Source organism: Chlorocebus sabaeus, chromosome 6 (assembly GCF_047675955.1).
Source record: "Chlorocebus sabaeus isolate Y175 chromosome 6, mChlSab1.0.hap1, whole genome shotgun sequence".
In the NCBI taxonomy this organism is placed as follows: Eukaryota; Metazoa; Chordata; class Mammalia; order Primates; family Cercopithecidae; genus Chlorocebus; species Chlorocebus sabaeus.
In genome coordinates this window covers 22,989,558-23,008,915 of record NC_132909.1, presented here as the reverse complement: position 1 = coordinate 23,008,915, position 19,358 = coordinate 22,989,558, and the positions used below count along the sequence as shown (strand labels likewise).

General features: G+C 53.5%; 2 protein-coding genes across 6 annotated transcripts; one reads left to right on the top strand and one right to left on the bottom strand.

The window, feature by feature from the left end:
• Positions 1-190: 190 nt before the first annotated feature.
• Positions 191-15,852, bottom strand: NFKBID (NFKB inhibitor delta). Of its 2 annotated transcripts, none has more exons than XM_007996442.3 (12): positions 15,531-15,852; positions 13,802-13,905; positions 13,555-13,615; positions 12,708-12,925; positions 11,964-12,109; positions 11,777-11,882; positions 11,443-11,589; positions 11,269-11,320; positions 11,028-11,176; positions 5,388-5,504; positions 4,905-5,069; positions 191-3,641 (listed from the first exon to the last, which is right to left on the bottom strand). In XM_007996442.3, the coding sequence occupies exons 4-12, from the start codon at positions 12,858-12,860 to the stop codon at positions 3,588-3,590; spliced, it is 1,089 nt and encodes a 362-aa protein (XP_007994633.3). In that variant the 5' UTR covers positions 12,861-12,925; positions 13,555-13,615; positions 13,802-13,905; positions 15,531-15,852; the 3' UTR covers positions 191-3,587. The 2 variants fall into 2 exon arrangements, with proteins under 2 accessions (XP_007994633.3, XP_007994635.3); XM_007996444.3 differs by having other exon boundaries at positions 11,964-12,154; positions 15,531-15,631.
• HCST (hematopoietic cell signal transducer) lies at positions 13,628-19,329 on the top strand. 4 transcript variants are annotated; one of them, XM_073016626.1, is made up of 5 exons: positions 13,628-13,868; positions 17,593-17,696; positions 18,411-18,434; positions 18,828-18,959; positions 19,180-19,329. In XM_073016626.1, exons 1-5 carry the CDS (start codon positions 13,765-13,767, stop codon positions 19,215-19,217), a joined length of 402 nt encoding a protein of 133 aa, XP_072872727.1. In that variant the 5' UTR covers positions 13,628-13,764; the 3' UTR covers positions 19,218-19,329. The 4 variants fall into 4 exon arrangements, with proteins under 4 accessions (XP_072872727.1, XP_072872726.1, XP_037847503.1 ...); XM_073016625.1 differs by having other exon boundaries at positions 13,631-13,868; positions 19,177-19,329; XM_037991575.2 differs by lacking the exon at positions 13,628-13,868 and adding an exon at positions 15,539-15,637 and having other exon boundaries at positions 19,177-19,329.
• Positions 19,330-19,358: the final 29 nt, after the last annotated feature.

Sequence of the window (19,358 nt, the reverse complement as noted above, 5' to 3'; positions counted from 1 at the left end):
TCTTCTTAGAATCAACGAAATACTGCATATTTGTAGGAAATTTTCCTAGACCCGCTGCCAATGTGTGAATACATATGAGGGCACATACCTGCTGGTATAAGACAGCTGATATGGGAAACCTAACATCAGGAGCTCCTGATGACTCCTTCCCTCCCTCCCTCCCTCCCTCTTTTCCTCGCTTCCTCCCTTCCTTGTTTCTTTCTTTCAGAGGAGTCTTGCTCTGTTGCCCAGGCTGGAGTTCGGTGGTGTGATCTCACCTTACTGCAACATCCATCTCCAAGTTCAAGCAATTCTCCTGCCTCAGCCTCCCAACTAGCTGGGACTACAGGCACCGGCCACCATGCCCAGCTAATTTGTATTTTTAGTAGAGACAGGGTTTCACCATGTTGACCAGGCTGGTCTCCAACCCCTGACCTCAGGTGATCCCCCCACCTCGGCCTCCCAGAGTGCTGGGATTACAGGAGTGAGGCACCTTGCCCAGCCCCCAGATAACTCTGTCTCCCAATATTCAGACGCTTGTGTAATGCCTCCCACACTGATCTGGGATCAATGACATGTCAACGAGCATGATACAAGCAGGAGCTTGTTTCCTTGAACCTCTCCCTCTTGGAGAACTGAGCCACTACCTGAAGTGAAGAGATCCACCTGCCCTCCTGGACTGCATGGAGAAACTCTTGGCCACTCCTGGAAGCTCCAGTATCTCCGCTGAGCTATCAGGCACGTAAGTGAAGGCATCGTGGATTTCCAGGCCAGTTGGGCCTCAGGTTGACTGCATCCACATAAGGAACAAAAGGGAGACAGCAAAACAGCCAGCTGAACCCGGCCTAGATTTCAGTCAGAAACAATTAAGAGGGGCTGGGTGCGATGGTTCACACCTGTAATCCCAGCACTTCAGGAGGCCGAGGTGGGCGGATCACTTGAGGTCAGGAGTTAGAGACCAGCCTGGCCAACATGCTGGAACCCCATCTCTACTAAACAAATTCAAAAATTAGCCAGACGTGGTGGCGGGTGCCTGTAATCCCAGCTACTCGGCAGGCAGAGGCAGGAGAATCACTTGAACCCAGGAGGCGGAGGTTGCAGCGAGAGGAGATCGCGCCACTGCATTCCAGCCTGGCAAGAGAGAGACTCCGTCTCCGATCTCAAAAAAGAAGAAAAAAGAAAAGAAACAATTAAAAGGGTGTTGGTTTAAGCCTTAAGTTTTAGGGTGGAGACACTGGCCAGAGCTCTGGAGTGTGCTAATACGTACATCCGGTTTGTGGTTCGTGAAAGGTTCCTAGCTGCGGAGGCCATGATGGGTTCGAGGGCTTTCTGGGATGGGGGCTCTTTGGGCGATTATATAGCAGAAGCCAGAGTAGAGGCTGTGGAGCGGGTATGAGAATGGGGTTTGGGGCTTTGGGGTTTTTTTGTTTTTGTTTGTTTTGTTTTGTTTTGTTTTGTTTTTAAGACAGAGTTTTGCTCTTGTTGCCCAGATTGGAGTGCAGTCGCACGATCTTGGCTCACTGAAACCTCTGCTTCCTGGGTTCAAGAGATTCTCCTGCCTCAGCCTCCTGAGTAGTTGGGGTTACAGGCGCCCGCCACCACCCCTGGCTAATCTTTTGTACTTTTAGTAGAGACAGGGTTTCATCATGTTGGCCAGGCTGGTCTCAAACTCCTGACCTCAGGTGGTCCACCTACCTTGGCCTCCCAAAGTGCAGGGATTACAGGCGTGAGCCACAGCGCCCAGTCTTGGGTTTTTTTGTTTGTTTCTTTTTTTTGAGACAGTCTTGCTCTGTTGCCCAGATTGGAGTACAGTGGCGTAATCTCAGCTCACTGCAACCTCTGCCTCCCAGGTTCAAGCGATTCTCATGCCTCAGCCTCCTGAGTAGCTGGGATTACAGGCACATGCCAACACGCCTGGCTAATTTTTGTATTTTTAGTAGAGATGGGTTTTTGCCATGTTGGCCAGGATGGTCTCAAACTCCTGAACTCAGGTGATCTCCCCGCCTTGGCCTCCCAAAGTGCTGCGATTTTAAGTGTGAGCCACTGCACCTGGCTGAGAATGGGGTTTTGTGGAGGTCTTAATTTGGGTTTCTCCAAAAGCAGCTGTGGAGGGAAGGACTGGAGGGAAAGTTGGAAGGGATGGAGAACATTGGTAGGGGAGGCGAGAAGAGACACAGAGAAGACAGCAGATGATAAAGGGTATTTTATCAAGCCCAAACCACTGTGGGGAACTGGGGATTCATCCACTGGGGAACTCTGGAGCCCGCATAGGCCATGCATTTCCAAGTTAGCCCAACAGACAGGTGGGGGACCATCTCCTATCGGTAACTGGCCGAGGGCTGCTGGAGTGGGAAGTGGGCACGGACCCCCTGGCTTTCAACACTTGCCACACCCATACCCAGGGCAGAGCTGCACCAGTGGTCTGAGATTGCCCGAAGGCAATATTTTGGGGCTGACACCTAGGCTGGTCTCAAACTCCTGGCCTCAAGTGATCCTCACACCTTGGCCTCCCAAAGGCCAGTCCTACTTGTGTCACCAGGGTGAGGGTGATGGGATATGGACCTGGCACCCATGGTGGCTGCTACATCCTCCCTCCTCAGGCACATTCATCCCAATATGACCCCTCGGTGGGCATCACAGCCACTCTCCTGTACCAGAGATCAGACAACAATGGTTCTAGTCCAAATTGAGTTTATTTTTATTTCATTTTAATTTTTTTTTTTTTGAGACAGAATTTTGCTTTGTCACCCAGGCTGGAGTGCAGTGGTACAATCTTGGCTCACTGCAACCTCCACCTCCTGGGTTCAAGCAATTCTCCTGCCTCAGCCTCCCAAGTAGCTGGGACTACAGGTGCACACCACCATGTCCAGCTGATTTTTTTTGTATTTTTAGTGGAGACAGGGTTTCACCATGTTGGCCAGGCTGGTCTCAAACTCCTGACCTCAACTGATCCACCCGCCTCGGCCTCCCAGAGTGTTAGGATTATAGGCATGAACCACCAAACCTAACCCAAATTGAGTTTAATAAAGAGCTTGAGAGATGCTCAGATTAGGGAGGGAGTGACCAGGAATGCTGGGGTCTGGAGCGGGGCCCAGCTGAGTTCTGAATCAGAGAGCAGTGGGACCTAAGGGTCCCTGATCTCAGAGGGTCCCTCCTCTCTCAGGGTGAGGACCCAAAGGGTTTGGGTCCTGGGGAGGGCGAGGAGGCCATCGTAGGAGCTTTACTGAGATGGTACTGAGATGCCCCAAGCACCACGTAGGGGGATTACATTTGGGTTTCTGGGAACGAAGAGCTGAGTTATGGGAGAGAACCCGAAGGATCTCAGCGGGGAAAGGACTAAGGGTGCAGGGTGTTTCACAGAAACAAACAAGGGGCCTCGATTTCACAGAAATCATCAAGAGGGCTCCTTGTGGGTAGAAGAGGGGTATCACAGCACCCCAAATATTGGGGCCTGTTCACCCCTCTGCAGCCATTCTGGGGTTTTAATGTAAGACCCCAATGGCAGGATATTCCACATACATTATCATGGTTTTGCAACATTAGCATACGCTGGCTGTCCCGCAGGACGGTGGGGACTGGAAAATCAGTCCAGGGTCTGGGTTTGAGTCCTAAGAGGACAGGCCTGGCGGCGCCACACGGCTTCTCTTCAACAGCTGCCGGAGCTGTAGACAAGGCAAAAGAGGGAGAGAAGTCTGTCAGGTTGGAAGCAGAGGTGGGGAAGGCACGCCATGCAGAGGGAGGGGTTAGAGAAGAGAGGTTGAGTGGGGCCCGTTGGATTTGCAGGTCAGGGGTCCAGAGTCAAGACTTTGGAAGAGCCAGGTGCAGTGGCTCACGTCTGTAATCCCAGCACTTTGTGGGGCTAAGGTGGGCAAATCACCTGAGGTCAGGAGTTCAAGACCAGCCCGGCCACCATGGTGAAACCCCGCCTCTACCAAAGACACAAAAATTAGCCAGGCATGGTGGCGCGTGTGCCTTTAGTCCCAACTTGGGAGGCTGAGGCAGGAGAATCACGTGAACCTGGGAGGCAGAGCTTGCAGTGAGCTAAAATTGCACCACTGCACTCCAGCCTGGGTGACAAAGCAAGACTCTGTCGCCAAAAAAAAAAAAAAAATTAGGGAAGGAGGCTGGGAGTGATAGTTCATGCCTGTGATCCCAACACTGGGAGGCCAAGGTGGGAGGATCAATTGAGGCCAGGAGTTTGAGACCAGCCTGGACAACATGTGAGATCCCATCTCAAAAAAAAAACAAAATTAGCTGGGTGTGGTGTTGCCTGCCTGTAGTACCAGCAACTAGAGAGGCTGAGGTGGGAGGATCCCTTGAGCCCAGGAGCTCGAGGCTGCAGTGAGCTGTGATCATGCCACTGCACTCCAGCCTAGGCAACAGAGCAAGACACTGCCTCAAAATAAATAAATAAATAAAAATAAAAATAAAGATGTGGGCAGAAGGTCAAGCCCTGGGTTCATACACTGAGGAAGGGTCAGGAAGCAGAACTTCAGTGAAGGGAAAGGGGCTACTGGCTAGGGATTCCCACCTGAGGGTGAGCAATGAGAGGGAATTGAAGGGAACAGGTAAGAGGCCAAAAGTCACATCTGAGGTCAGGAGCCAAGGTTAAGGGGAAGGGGGTAGGAGGTCACACTTGGGGATCAAAGGTCACACCTTGAGGTCAAGCAAGATTCAGGATTGGGAATACAGGTCACACTGTGAGGTCAGGGTTGGGGTAGAGATCAGAGAAGTCACCATTCTGGAGTAAGGGATGAAACACTGAGGTCAGAGGCACATTATAGAGTCAGAGTTGCCTGAGGGCTGAAGTCACCTTCCGAGATTAGAAGTCATTCTCTGAAAGTGAGCATTGGGTGGGGCAGGGAGGTCATCCTGTGCCCGAGAGCTCAGAGGCCACTCTATAGGCAGGCTCAGTGCTTACTCACCCCCTCAGGGCCCGGCCCGGGCCGCAGCAGGTGAACGGGCTGCTCGTTCTCCAGGTTGCGCAGTGTGGGGTCCGCCCCAGCTGCCAACAGGTGCCGCACGATGGCCTCCTGGGCTGGCCCAGGGGGCAGGGCAGCCGCCATGTGGAGGGCTGTGTTCCCGTGGGCCTGGAAAAGTAAGGGGAGGGCTGATGGGGATCTGGGCTTGGCTGGCCCAGGCCTCTAAACTGCACTTCAATTTCTGCCTTGTCCACGTCCTGTACTTGTCCTTTCACATCCCAGATCTCCCCCAGCCACAGCCACGCTGCACGCAACCCTGTGTCCATGGCCTACACGTTCCGGGGCAATCTATGTCTGCTTCCTACACGTTCCCCTGCAAATCCCACACATCGTCCCCTCCATGTCCACAGCCCCCAGGACCCCTAACATCCCATTGCCCCTCTACTGTAACCCACACAAACTGTACTTCCCAGCCCCAGCTCCCACCTTCATGTTGACAAAGGTCCGCAGGTCTCCCCGGGGCAGCTCCAGCAGCAGCTGAACCACAGTGGGGTTGGCAGCCTGCACGGCCAAGTGCAGAACTGTCTTGTTGCTCTTGATCTCCTAGTGGGAGGGGAATGGCAGAGGTCAGGGCCAGCCTCACACCCACACACCTTCCCACTGAATCCAGGAGCCTTTAGACACCCTGATCCTTGGCAGAGTGCAGTGGTTCACACCTGTAATCCTAGCACTTTGAGAGGCTGAAGAAGGAGGACCACTTGAGGCCAGGAACTGGAGACCAGCCTGGACAACACAGCAAGACCTCATCTCTACAAAAAATAGAAAAATTAGCCAAGTGTGCTGGTGCGCACCTGTAGCCCCAGCTGCTTGGGAGGCTGAGGCAGGAGGATCATTTGAGCCTAGGAGTTCAAGGCTGCAGTGGGCCATGACCATGCCACTACACTCCAGCATGGGTGACAGAGTGACACTCTATCTCAAAATAAATAAATAAATAAATAAATAAGTAAATAGGATGCTGGCCCTCCTCTGCAAGCCCCACCAAGAGTGCCTTATTCAGTTGTATGTCTTGTGCACTGCACAACACCCATCTCAGGGTGTACTATTCACACCATACACCTCCCAGAACTGTACATTTCTTATGACAATTTTCACACCAGTGTCTGGGAAAAAGATTCCTTTTCCAGTTCTTCAAAGCAACTGCCTTGGCTACCTGCCCTCCATTCAACACATTAAACTGCATCCCGACCCACACAGACTGTACTTTATCTACAAGCACAGGAGTTGGCAGCATTAATCAGTGGACTAGCTAATATTGCAATACTGCACCACAATATTGAGCTGTTCCCGTCATATTTGGGGGAAAATAAAAGACATTTTCTAAAATGAAACCTTTTTATGTGTCTTTAAGGAGTTTGCAAATGATAATGAATGTTAAACATTTTATGTGCTGATAACAGGGCAAAACCACCTAGTTTGCTCATCCAAAAAACAAAGACAAAACCAAAACTCTAGATTAAGAGTGATTTGAAAAGATGTAACATCATAATATGTTTGCTTACTTGGATCTTGATTTGTTTTTTAATGAAAAAAATTATCATTTTATAGGCAAAAGCAAATTTGACTACAGCCAGGACATTTGGTATTGCAAGAAAATCTTTAATTTTTTAAAGACAGAGTAATGATACTGAGGTTTAAAAAGTTCCTGTTTTTTTGAAGGGCACAGGGGCTCGTGCCTGTAACCCCAGCACTTTGGGAGGCCGAGGCAGGCGGATCACTTGAGGTCAAGAGTTTGAGACCAGCCTGGCCAACATGGTGAAACCGTCTCTAGTAAAATTACAAAAATTAGCCAGGCGTGGTGGCACGTGCCTATAATCCCACCTACTTGGGAGGCTGAGGCACAGGAATAGCTTGAACGTGGGAGGCAGAGGTTGCAGTGAGCCAATATCACACCATTGCACTCCAGTCTGGGCAACAGAGCGAGACTCCGTCTCAAAATACAAAAGTTATTTTTTTTGTTTGTTTTTTGAGACAGGGTCTCGCTCTGTTGCCCAGGCTGGAGTGCAGTGGTGTGACCATGACTCACTGCAGCCTCAACTTACTGGGCTCGAGTGATCCTCCCACCTTAGGCTCCCCAAGCACTGGGATTACAGGGAAAGAGTTCTTATCTTTTATTATTATTATTACTATTGTTGTTGTTGTTGAGAGACAGGGTCTTGCTCTGTCGCCTAGGCTGGAGTGCAGTGGCAACACCATGGCTCACTGCAGCCTTGACCTCCCCAGGTTCAGGTGATCCTCCCACCTCAGCCTCCTGAGTACCTGGGACCACAGGCACGCGCCATCAAGCCCAGCTAATTTTTGTATTTTTTTGTAGAGATGCGGTCTCCCTATGTTGCCGAGGCTGGTCTCGAACTCCTGAGCTCGAGCAATCCACTCACCTGGGCCTCCTAAAGTGCTTGGATTACAGGCATGAGCCACCGCACCCAGCCATCTTTATTTTTTTTTAAATTTATTTGTTATTATTACTAAAAATACAAAACTTAGAGGGGTGTGATAGCACACGCCTGTAGTCCCAGCTACTCGGGAGGCTGAGGCAGGAGAATCACCTGAACCCGGAAGGCTGCAGTGAGCCGAGACTGCACCACTGCACTCCAGCCTGGGTGACAGCGAGACTCCATCTCAAAAAAAAAAAAAGAAAGAAAAATTTATTTGTCCTGTTTTCAGAGAAATACTCCCTGATTTCTGAGTTCTCCCAGAACCCTACCACACAGTTAATTCTTCCTCTTCATCATCTCTCACTCAACTTAAATGTAATTTCCTCAGAACGACCTTCATCGTGAGCTCCGCATCCAACATAAAGCCAGTCTTTTCATTGTCTAGGAGCTCCTATATTTCCGAGGCAGCTCTCATCCCGATTTGTAATTATGTTCCGTTCTTTGTTTACTTATCATCTCCTCTCTTTTCGATTAAATTGTAATGTCTAAAAGTACAAGAGAGTGGTCTTTTCTTATTAAAACATTATAGGTAGCTGGGCACAGCAGCTCACACCTGTAATCCCAGCACTTGGGAGGCCAAGGCTGGGGGGTCACTTGGGCCCAGGAGTTCGAGACCAGCCTGGACAACATAGCAAGACCCCATCTATACAAAAAATAGAACACAATTAGCTGGGTGAGGTGGCTCACGCCTGTAGTCCCAGCTACTTGGGAGGCTGAGGTGGGAGGAATGCTTGAGGCCGGGAGGTCGAGGTTTCAGTGATTTGTGATAGCACCATGGCACTCCAGCCTGGGTGACAAAGCCAGACCCTGTCTCTAAAAAACAAACAAAAAGCAACTTTACGCCCCATCACAGCACACTGGTAGCCACATCATATGTGTCCAAAATTCTGAGTGAAGAAAGGAATGAATTACCAAAGTATCAATTCCACCTTCTCTGTATTGCCCAAATGATCACTTAGCTCTACTTTGCAACCGTTAAGAGCCTAGATTGCCATCATTCATTTCCAGACCCCGCCAATAATGCCTTATCTCTACTCAGCCATGCCCGTCCTTCCTACAGTCCATCCCCACCGTCTAGCTAACTCTGCTAAACACCGCTATTCTTTAAAGATATACAAAGATTTATTGAAAAAAATATGTGTTTGAATTTGCTTAAAAATCACATGAAAGTGAGAGGCCGGGCGTGGTGGCTCATGCCTGTAATCCCAGCACTTTGGGAAGCCAAGGCGGGCGGATCACGAGGCCAGGAGATTGAGACCATCCTGGCTAACACGGTGAAACCCCATCTCTACTAAAAATGCAAAAAATTAGCTGGGCATGGTGGCGGGTGCCTGTAGTCCCAGCTACTCGGGGGGCTGAGGCAGGAGAATGGTGTGAACCCTGGAGGTAGAGCTTGCAGTGAGCTGAGATCACGCCACTGCACTCCAGCCTGGGTGACAGAGCGAGATCCGTAAAAAAAAAAAAAAAAAAAAAATCACATGACAGTGAGAGAGTGGATGGGGGCAAGACTGGCCATGAGTCGCTGGTCACTGATGTTGGACACAAGGAGTTCATTCTACGATTTTCTATATTTTATTGGTGTTCAATATTCTTTAACTAAAAAAACATTTTTTGGCTGGGCATGGTGGCTCACGCCTGTAATCCTAGCACTTTGGGAGGCCAAGGTGGGCGGATCACCTGAGGTCAGGAGTTCGAGACCAGCCTGGCCAACATAGTGAAACCCCGTCTCCACTAAAAATACAAAAAAATCGGCCGGGCGTGGTGGTGCATGACTGTAGTCCCAGCTACTCAGGAGGCTGAGGCAGAAGCATCGCTTGAACCCGGGAGGCAGAGGTTGCAGTGAGCTGAGATCACACCACTGCACTCCAGCTTGGGTGACAGAGTGAGATTCCATCTCAATAAATAAATAAACATTTTTTGTGGATGTTTAATTATCTCAGCCAGCCTATGAAGGAGCTACTGTCACAAGAAAGGAATAGAACATAATTAAAAGCTACGTTCTAAAGTCAGACTACCTGGGTTCTAATCCCCTCTCTGACACTCACAAGCTGTAAGATTTTTTAGGTTGGGTGCAGTGGCTCACAACTGTAATCCCAGCACTTTCAGAGGCAGAGGTGGAAGGATTGCTTGAGCTCAGGAGTTTGAGACCTGCCTGGCCAACATAGTTAGACCTTACCTCTACAAAAAAGCAGCCAGGGGTGGTGGTGCATGCTTGTGATCACAGTTACTTGGGAGGCTGAGGTGGGAGGATCACTTAAGTTCACAAGGTCAAGGCTACAATAAGCTGTGATCATGCCACTGCACTCCAGCCTGAGTGACAGAGTGAGACCCTGTCTCAAAAAGATTTTTGAGGCCAGGTGCAGTGGCTCACGCTTGTAATCCCAGCACTTTGGGAGGCCAAGGCAGGAAGATCACCTGAGGTCGGGAGTTCAAGACCAGCCTGGCCAACATGGAGAAACCCTGTCTCTACTAAAAATACAAAATTAGCTGGGCGTGGTGGTGGGAACCTGTAATCCCAGCTACTCGGGAGGCTGAGACAGGAGAATCGCTTGAACCCAGGAGGCGGAGGTTGCAGTGAGCCGAGGTTGCACCATTGCACTCCAGCCTGGGCGACAAGAGCAAAACTCTGTCTCAAAAAGAAAAAAAAAGATTTTTGATTTCCCGTGCCTCAGTTTCCTTATCAGTAAAATAGAGAAAATAGAAAGACTACACATGTCAAAGGGTGTTTGTGATATTTCAATAAGCTAATCTGAAACTCAGTGCTTGATAAATGAATAGTAAGTGCTTGATAACATACCCTAAGATCAGTATTATTATTCCCAGTTAACGACTAGGGGCCGGGCAAGGTGGCTCACGCCTGTAATCCCAGCACTTTGGGAGGCCAAGGTGGGAGGATCATTTGAGGTCAGGAGTTTGAGACCAGCCTGGCCAACACGATGAAAGCGCACCTCTACTAAAATACAAACAAAAAAAAAATTGCCGGGCATGGTGGCATGCGCCTACAGTCCCAGCTACCCAGGAGGCTAAGGCAGGAGAATCATTTGAATCTAGGAGACAGAGGTGGCTGTGAGATGAGATTGCACCACTGCACTCTAGCCTGGATGACAGAGTGAGACCCTGTCTCAAAAAACAAACAAAACAAACAAACAATAACAACAACAACAACAACAACAACAACAAAACCCTGCCGGGTGTGGTGGCTCACGCCTATAATCCCAGCACTTTGGGAGGCCAATGTAGGTGGATCACCTGAGGTCAGGAGTTCAAGACCAGCAGGACCAACATGGAGAAACCCCATCTCTACTAAATATACAAAAAATTAGCCAAGCATGGTGGCTCATGCCTGTAATCCCAGCTACTCGGGAGGCTGAGGCAGGAGAATCACTTGAACCCGGAAAGCGGAGGTTGCAGTGAGCTGAGATCACATCACTGCACTCCAGTCAGGGCAACAACAGCAAAACTCCATCTCAAAACAAACAAACAAACAAACAAACAAAAAACCACCAAGGCACAGAGAAGTGAAGTAACATGTTCAAGGGCATGCAGCAAGGAAGAGGCAAAGTCAGCATTTGTCTGGCGCTCCCGGACATTCCACACAATCTCCCAGGGACCGACCGCCCACATCCCAGCTCACCTGGCTGGTGTGATTAGCACCCATTTGCAGCAACATGTGGACACAATCCAGTCTGTCTCGGGCCTGCGTGCTCAGCACCCGGGGGCAGAGGTCAGAAGGGCGCATAGCAACGTTAAGGGCCAGGATGGCCGTGTGGAGCGGGGTGAGGCCTGCAGAATGGAGACAGTGAGGGACCTGCATCTGCTGCACCCACCTCGCCCAGTCATACCAACCACACCAGCCCTGCCTACACCCAACTTACCCTCGAAGTCTCTGGCTTCCAGGTCAACCTGGACCCCGGAGTTAAGCACAGCCTGGGAGGAAGAGAAGACAGAGTGCTGGGTAAGGTTATCCCCTGGCCTCCTGACCCTGGAAGCCAAAATCCGGGCAACCAGTCTACCCCCCAGACGAACCCCTGCCTGCCAGTTGGCCGTACCAAGAGAACTCCTGGGAGCCCGTAGGTAGCGGCCACGTGCAAGACCGAACGTCCCTGATGGTCAGTGGCGTTGGGCTCTGCTCCCAGGTTCAGCAGATCCTCCACAATCAGGGGCTGGTTGGCAGCAGCCGCCACCAGGAGAGGGGTCTGCAAGTCACAGGAGAGGTCAGGCTGGGCTCCTGGCTCCCTCCTGTCGGAAAACCAGGCTCCCAGCCCCGTCTCCCCTCAGCCCCAGGAGCTAACCCCTGATTCCCCTCTTCTCTAGAATCCAGGGGTCCAGGCCCCAGGCTCCCTCCTCCCCTGAACCCAGGAGAGTTCAGGCCCCAGGCCTCACCTTGCCCTTATGCTCACGAATGTCAAGACGCCGGTACACCTGGAGCACCTCAGCTGCAGCATACGCCGCCCAGCGCAGCCCCCGAGCCGCAAACAGGTGAAGGAGCCTGAGGACAGACAGGGGACAGGCGTGAGAACAGCCCCCGCCAAGCCAAGAGTCTGCAGACAACCCCATCCCCTATACTCACGTGTCCCCCTCCTCATCCTGGGCCAGCAGCTGCTGTGGCCCCAAAGCCAGTATGTGAGCTCGGGCCGCCTCCAGCGATGGTCCAGGGACCACAGCAGGGAACTGTGGGGGTCCCGAAGGGAGTGTAGAAACTCTCCAGGGTCCTGCCTGTGGTAGGGAAGATTCTGCATAGAACCGGGTGTCCGGGGGGTCCTGAAGGGTGCAGGTGGTGGGGAGAGCCAGTCAGCTGAGAACTTTCCCATCCCAAGCCACCACACACACACCTGCCTGCAGAGCCCCTGGGTATCCCATCTATGCCAAGTGACTTTCGACCTTTAGGCCTCAGTTTTGCCCATCTGGAAAAGGGGATTTTTTTTTTTTTTTTCCGGAGACAGAGTCTTGCTTTGTCACCCAGGCTGGAGTGCATCGGTGCAATCTCCACTCACTGCAACCTCTACCTCCTGGGTTCAAGCAATTCCCCTGCCTCAGCCTCCCGAGTAGCTAGGATTACAGGCGCGCGCCACCACACCCAGCTAATTTTTGTATTTTGGGTTTCACCATGTTGGCCAGGCTGGTCTCAAACGCCTGACCTCAAGTGATCCGCCTGCCTTAGCCTCCCAAAGTGCTGGGATTACAGGCATGAGCCACCACACCCGGCCTGGAAAAGTGGATCGTAACTGAGCTCCAGACATCTCAGAATACTGCAGGAGTGCAAATGCAAATTTTTAGGGGCCCTTCAGCATCCTGTACCCACTCTGTATCTCACCTCCATGCCCTGGGGAAATGGGCACGGCTGCCCTGGGTCCGAGGGTGGGTAGAAGTCAGGAGGCAGGAAACTTTCGGCAGCAGAAGCAGGGCAAGAGTAGGGGCTGTCTGTGTAGGCAGCATGCGTGTTGGGGTCCCAGTCTGGAAAGCCCATGGGGAGACCCAGGCTGCTAAGTCCAGAACCCACAGTCTCCGAGTGTGCTGGGAAGGGAGGGTGGCCTGCGTGTAAGAGGAGGGGCAGGGGCAGGTCTGGTTACCAGAGTTGGGGACTTCATGTCCAGGGGTAGAGGGCCTGGTGTCTCCCAAGGTACTGAGAATTAGTACTTCTGGGACACCAAGTGCCTGGGATCTGGATTCCTAGGACACTGAGGAATCGAGGGCCTGGACTCCTGGGGCACTAAAAAGGCTGGAGCCTGGGCCCTGGGGTTCTGTAGGACTATATGCATAGACTACTGGACTCAGAGAACCTAGGAAATCAGACTGCTACTGAGTTCCAGCAAGAATGAGGGCCTACCAGCCTGGGCAACATAGCCAGACCCCGTTTCTACAAAAATTTAAAAAATTAGCCGAGCAAGGTGGCATTGCCTGTGGTCCCAGCTACTTGGGAGGCTGAGGCGGGAGGATCACTCGAGCCCAGAAGGTTGAGGCTGCAGTGAGCCAGGTAGTGCCACTGCACTCCATCCAGTGCCAGGGCAAGAGAGTGAGATCCTGTCTCAAAAAAAAAAAAAAAAAAAAAAAGAAGGGAAGAATGAGGGCCTGACTCCTAGGTGTCCCAAAGTTCTGAGAGCTGGGATGTCTGAGTCCCTTAGGGAAGGGGGATGGGGAGGCTGGGAGCCCAGAGAACTTACCAGTCACAGCCTCATTCACAGATGGGGTCAGGGGCTGCTCTGGGGGAGGGAGAAATTGTCCCTGCAGAGACAAAAGCAAAAAGGAATCCAGGTGACTATCTGGCAGATTCCTCCGGGTCTGTCTCGGATCTACAGGACATTTCGGTCAGGACCACCCCTCTCATCAGCCCCGAGTGCCCCCGGCAAGCCGCTGAGTCCCTACGGGACAGCATGGGGCCTCCTGAGAGCTGTGGCTCCCTGGCCTCACCTGCACCCCGCCAGCGTCCGGCTGCTGCTGCTGGCGGCGCCTCTGCTCTTCCAGAAGCTTCTTCACGGTTTGCGTTGGGCAGTGACTGCGCTCACCCCTGCTCACTGTGCGGGAGAGGGCGGGGGGTGGGGGAGAAGTCATCAAGGGTCCTTAAGTCACCTAAATGCGGCGGGGGTGGCGCGGGGGGAGTGGGTTTGAGCACCCTCCTCGCCCTCCCGCGTGGAAAAACTGGCACATAGATGCCGCCTGACTCCTCCAAAGCCATTAGAAGATTTGGGGTGGGGCATCCGCCTCCGCCGTTTCCTTCCTTTTGCTCCGCACTTTCCCTCTGACCCAACTTTCCACCAGCGTCGCGGAAAGTGAGGAAGGGGGAGGAGGGCACCCCTCTGCAGCAACTACCCAACTTCCGTAAAAAAATTCCACCCCCAGATATCCCAGTTTTGAAGTCAGCGGGTTGGTGGGGGGCGGGCGCCAGGCATCACTCCCTAGATGCACATCCAGGTTCCCAACATTTTTTTGCCCTAGAACCTGACTCGGAAATCAGGAGTCCCCAGTGCCCCTCCTCGAGAAGTCAAAGGCATCACCCCGGGCTGGGAGCGGTGGCTCACGCCTGTAATCCCAACACTTTGGGAGGCCAAGGCGGTTGGATCACCTGAGGTCAGGAGTTCGAGACCATCCTGACCAACATGGTGAAACCCCGTCTCTACTAAAAATATAAAAATTAGCCGGGCGTGGTAGCAGGCGCCTGTAATTGCAGCTACTTGGGAGGCTGAGGGAGGGGAATCACTTGAACCCGGGAGGCGTTGGTTGAGGTTGCAGTGGGCAGAGATCGCGCCACTGCACTCCAGCCTGGGCGACAGAGAGAGACTCCACTAAAAAAAAAAAAAAAAAAGTCCCATCCATACAGTCTCGTTTTCAGGCCCCAGGAGTCTGGACCCTCAGTTCTTTCCTCTCGAGGACCTGGGAGCCCCGGTTGCCAAACTCCTTCTCACGACCCAGAAAGCCAACCCTCACCCTTCCGAGCCTGGGTTCCGGCGGAGGAAGGGTTAAGCGGGGATTGCTGCGGGCGGAGGCGGGAGGAGGCGGCTCGGAAACCGCCCGGACGCGGCGCAATGACGCCACGGCGCTCACGCAAGGGAATCTTCCATCCTCCCCTTCCCCCTAGGCCTGTGCCCCAGGTGTCCTGCTCCGAGGCGGGGTGCGCGGCCGAGCGTGGCGCTCGTGGAATCCCCGCGCAAGGGGAATTCCTGCTCAGCCCCGCACGGGTGGCGATCCGGAAATCCCAGGGCGGGGCAGAGGCAGGGTCACCGCCAGCGTAGACCCCTGAGGCCAGGCTCCGGACCCTTCCCCACCGAGACCCGCGCCGATTTTAAGCAACCACGCCCCCCAGCACTCAGCCCAGTCCCTCCTTCTAGGGTTAGGAGTCTCGGCTGCCAGCAACCCCTGGCACCTCCAAGGACCTAGGGGTCCAGCCTCCCAGCCCTTTCACCCTCGGGGCACCGCGATCCTAGATCCCCAGACCCCTGCACCCCCAGGACCCAGAAGTCCGGGATCCCAGCCGCCCCTCCGTCACGACCCACGATCCCCTCCTCCTCCAAACACCTAGGACCCTCACTCTCGGGACACAGGACTGACGCTCCAGCTCCGTCCCTCAGGGCCTCGGGAGTCTTTCCATCCTCAGTCCCTCACTCTCTTAGGGGGCAGAGCGCGCCCTACCCGCACCCATTACCTCGGGGATTCCTTGGCGTGGATTGCGGGCCCCCAGGGCCGCGGCCTCGGCGCTGCGCCAGCCTCGCTGTTTCCCCCGCGGAGCCGCCGCCGGGTCCCCGATCTTAGGTCCGGTACCCGCGAGTTTTTAAACTAGGGGTTCTGGCACCGCCCAGTCCTGGGCAGGGCCCGCCCACAAGCCTGGGAGTCCCCGGGTCGCGCTCCGGCGAACGCAGTCCCTGAATGGGCAGGGTGGACTTGGGAGGCGGACTACTAGGTCCCTGGGGAAGGAGGAGCTGGGGTCCAGATCTTTGGTCTGAAGGAGCCGAGGGTACTGGGCTCCAAGAGGAGGGGGATACTGGGGGGGCCTGGATTTCTTTTCTTTTTTTCTTTTTTTTTTTTTTTTGTTGTTTTTGAGAAGGAGTCTCTGTCACCCAAGCTGGAGTGCAATGGCGCGATCTCTGCAACCTCTGCCTCCCGAATTCTAGTGATTCTCTTGCCTCAGCCTCCCGAGTAGCTGACACTACAGGCGCCGGACACCACGCCTGACTAATTTTTGTATTTTTAGGAGAGACAGGGTTTCACCATTTGGCCAGGCTGGTCTCGAACTGCTGACCTCAGGTGACCCACCTGCCTTGACCTCCCAAAGTGCTGGGATTACAGGCTTGAGCCATGGTGCCTGGCTGGGGCCTAGATTTCTGAGTCTGTCTAAGGGGGTGCTGGGCTTTGTCTCCTGGGTCCTGCCCATGGAGGTAGGGGTAGGAGTGGGAATGGAGATAGGGGTGGGGGCAGGGAGAATATTACTGGGTCCAGAGGGAGGGGAGGACTAGGGGTCTAGACTCCCAGAGAAAGGGCCTGTGGGTAAGGGTATAGGGTGTGGCTCAATTTCTTCCTCTCCTCTACATTACCCTTTTCAGAGGTCTGGTTTCATTTACTCATCCATCATTTAAAATAATTCATTGCAGCAGAGGAGGCATTTTGCTGGGTACTGTGAAATAAGTAGACAGGAATTCCCAGCCCTGGAGCTGACATTCCAGTGGGAGGCCACTGTCAGTTTCACTTGGTGACCTTTCGCAGCACTGACCACATTGGCCCTATTTCTCCCCTGCTTGCTTGCTTGCTTTTCTTTTCTTTTTCTTTCTTTTTTTGGAGACAGGGTCTCACTCTGTCACCTAGGCTGGAGTGCAGTGGCAAAGTGGTGAGATCTCAGCTCAGTGCAACCTCCACCTGCTTCAGTCTCCCAAGTAGCTGGGATTACAGGAGCCCGACACCATGCCCGGGTAATTTTTGTATTTTTGTAGAGATGGGGTTTCACCATGTTGGCTTGAACTCCTGACCTCAGGTGATCCTCCTGCCTTGGCCTGCCAAAGTGCTGGGATTACAGGCATGAGCCACCACAGTGGCCTCTCCCCTGCTTTCAAGATGCCAAGCTCTCCGGTGTCCCCTCCCTTACTCCCTCTTTCTCCATTTCCCTGGCAAAGTTCCTCCTCTTCCCGCATTCAGTGTGTGTTGGGATGGGGGCAGAATCCTGTCTACACTCACTTCCTTGGTGATCTCACCCAGTCTTGTGGCTTTAAGTAGCATCCATAAGCCATCAACCCCCAAATTTACATCTCCAGACCAGCCTTATCCCCTGAACTCCTAAATGCAGTGAGGTCATTCAGCATCTCCACAGGGAGATTATCAGGCATTTCCAACTCCGTGTGTCCAAACCTCGTCACTTTCCCCGCAAACCCACTTCCCCACCTTTCATCTCTGCCAGCAGACACTCCCATCTTCTCAGCTTTTCACGCCAGAAGGCTTGGCTGTCTAGGATCCCTCTCAAACACACCCACATCCATTTCATCAGCAAATTTTGTTGGCCGTACCTCCAAAATATTTCCAGATCTCCCTAGCCTGCACCGCTGGCCACCTGTCATTCCCACTTGGCCAGGCCAGCAGCCTCCCTGGTCTCTCTGACCCTCCCCCTGAGTCAGTTCACCAAAGGCAATAACGGAGACACCCCCTCAACAGACACAGGAAGCAGATGGCCTTGACACCAGCAGGGTGACATCCGCTATTGCTACTTCTCTGCTCCCCCACAGTTCCTCGGGACTTCTCTGGACCACAGTCCTCTACCAGACCCCTGCCAGACCCCAGCCCACCATGATCCATCCGGGTCACATCCTCTTCCTGCTTTTGCTCCCAGGTGAAGCCAGTGGTTACAGGGGATGGTAGGCAGAGTGTTTGTGAGATGGGTGCTTGGGTGACGTCTGTAGGGACGGGTGCTGAAAGTGGGGTTCTTTTCCCTGCACCCCTTCCCTTCTGGGAGATCCATTTGGCTTCAGGGCCTGGGTCCTTGGGGTCGGGAGGAGGTAAGGCAGGGAGTTCTGGAGGGGCTGCCTGTTAGCATCCCCTTCTCGTGGCTGGGTCTCTGCTGCCACTTCCAATTTCTTGTCACTCTCCATGTCTCTGGGAGTCCCCTTCCCATGTGGCCCTGTTGCATCTCTCCAACATGGAGATTACTTCTCAGGACACTACCTTTCCTTCTGTACACCGTATTTTTTGGTTTGTTTGTTTTGAGATGGGGTCTTGCTCTGTTGTCCAAGCTGGAGTGCAGTGGCGCAATCATGGCTCACTGCAGCCTTGACTTCCTGGGCTCAGGTGATCCTCCCACCTCAACTTCCCGAGTAACTGGGATTACAGGTGCGAACCAACACCTTCAGCTAATTTTTGTATTTCTGGTAGAGACGGGGTCTCACTATGTTGTCCAGGCTGGTCTCGAAATCCTGGGCTCCAGTGATCTTTCTGCCTCCGCCTCCCAAAGTGCTGGGATGACAGGCATAAGCCACCGCGACGGACTGAGCATTCTGTTCTGTGGACCTTCTCTCCATCCTCATCTGCCTTCTTTCTCTTTCCACAGTGGCTGCAGCTCAGATGACCCCAGGTGAGAGATCACTCCCTGCCTTTTACCCTGGCACTTCAGGTATCACTTCCATCCCAGAAGCTTGGCCAGAGGCTCCCAGAACACCCCAGTGGCTCTCCAGGTCACCATCCCACCTCCCATCCCCAAATCAGACAATCCGTGTCCTTCTCCAAGTCCCAGAATCAGCGACCCCCAGCCTCTGTTCAGGAGTCCCCCGTGTGCCCGCCGCACAGCCCCGAGGGCCCTGGGACACCCAGCCTCTCCGCATCTCTATCTCCTGTTTCATTCCCCAAGCGCAACCCTAGGGAACCTGGGACCCACCCCTCACAGGGGACTGCCTGTCTCCCTGTGGCCAAAGCACAGCCCCAGGACGCAGAGCCTGATTGTCTCCCTGTTCCGGCCCCCGCTCTCCAGGCTCCTGTTCCGGATGTGGGTCCCTCTCTCTGCCGCTCCTGGCAGGCCTCGTGGCGGCGGATGCGGTGGCGTCGCTGCTCATCGTGGGGGCGGTGTTCCTGTGCGCACGCCCACGCCGCAGCCCCGCCCAAGGTGAGGGCAGGGATGGGCGGGGCCTGGAGGGTGCATGGTGTCCCTAGGGAGGGGGGTCCCAGGGAGGGGGCCCTTGGGGAAGCCCTGGAGGAGGTGCTGGGGAAACCCTGGGGGAGGAGCCCGGGGGAACCCCTGAGGAAACCCCTGAAGCAGGGGGTCCCCAGGGAAGTGGAGATGTGGGTGGTCAGGCTTCATGCTTTCTTTCCCCTACCCCCAGAAGATGGCAGAGTCTACATCAACATGCCGGGCAGGGGCTGACCCTCCTGCACCTTGGACCTTTGACTTCCGACCCTCTCCTCCTGGATGATGTGTGGTGCCACAGGAAACCCCCGCCCAAACTTTTGGATTGTAATAAAACAATTGAAACACCTGTAGTTGTATTCTTCCTCAAAGAACCCC

What these genes read in the sequence shown, in the direction of transcription:
- HCST (XM_073016625.1), top strand. Translation starts at nt 13,765, where the DNA reads ATGGGGCCTCCTGAGAGCTGTGGCTCCCTGGCCTCACCTGCACCCCGC. An exon ending in CTTCCAGAAGCTTCTTCACG is followed by an intron (nt 13,869 to 17,592) that starts GTTTGCGTTGGG and finishes GCTCCCCCACAG; the next exon opens with TTCCTCGGGACTTCTCTGGA. An exon ending in TGCAGCTCAGATGACCCCAG is followed by an intron (nt 18,435 to 18,827) that starts GTGAGAGATCAC and finishes CCCGCTCTCCAG; the next exon opens with GCTCCTGTTCCGGATGTGGG.
- NFKBID (XM_007996444.3), bottom strand. Translation starts at nt 12,860, where the DNA reads ATGGGCTTTCCAGACTGGGACCCCAACACGCATGCTGCCTACACAGAC. An exon ending in CAGGATGAGGAGGGGGACAC is followed by an intron (nt 11,883 to 11,963) that starts GTGAGTATAGGG and finishes GTCTGTCCTCAG; the next exon opens with GCTCCTTCACCTGTTTGCGG. An exon ending in GGAAGCCAGAGACTTCGAGG is followed by an intron (nt 11,177 to 11,268) that starts GTAAGTTGGGTG and finishes TCCATTCTGCAG; the next exon opens with GCCTCACCCCGCTCCACACG.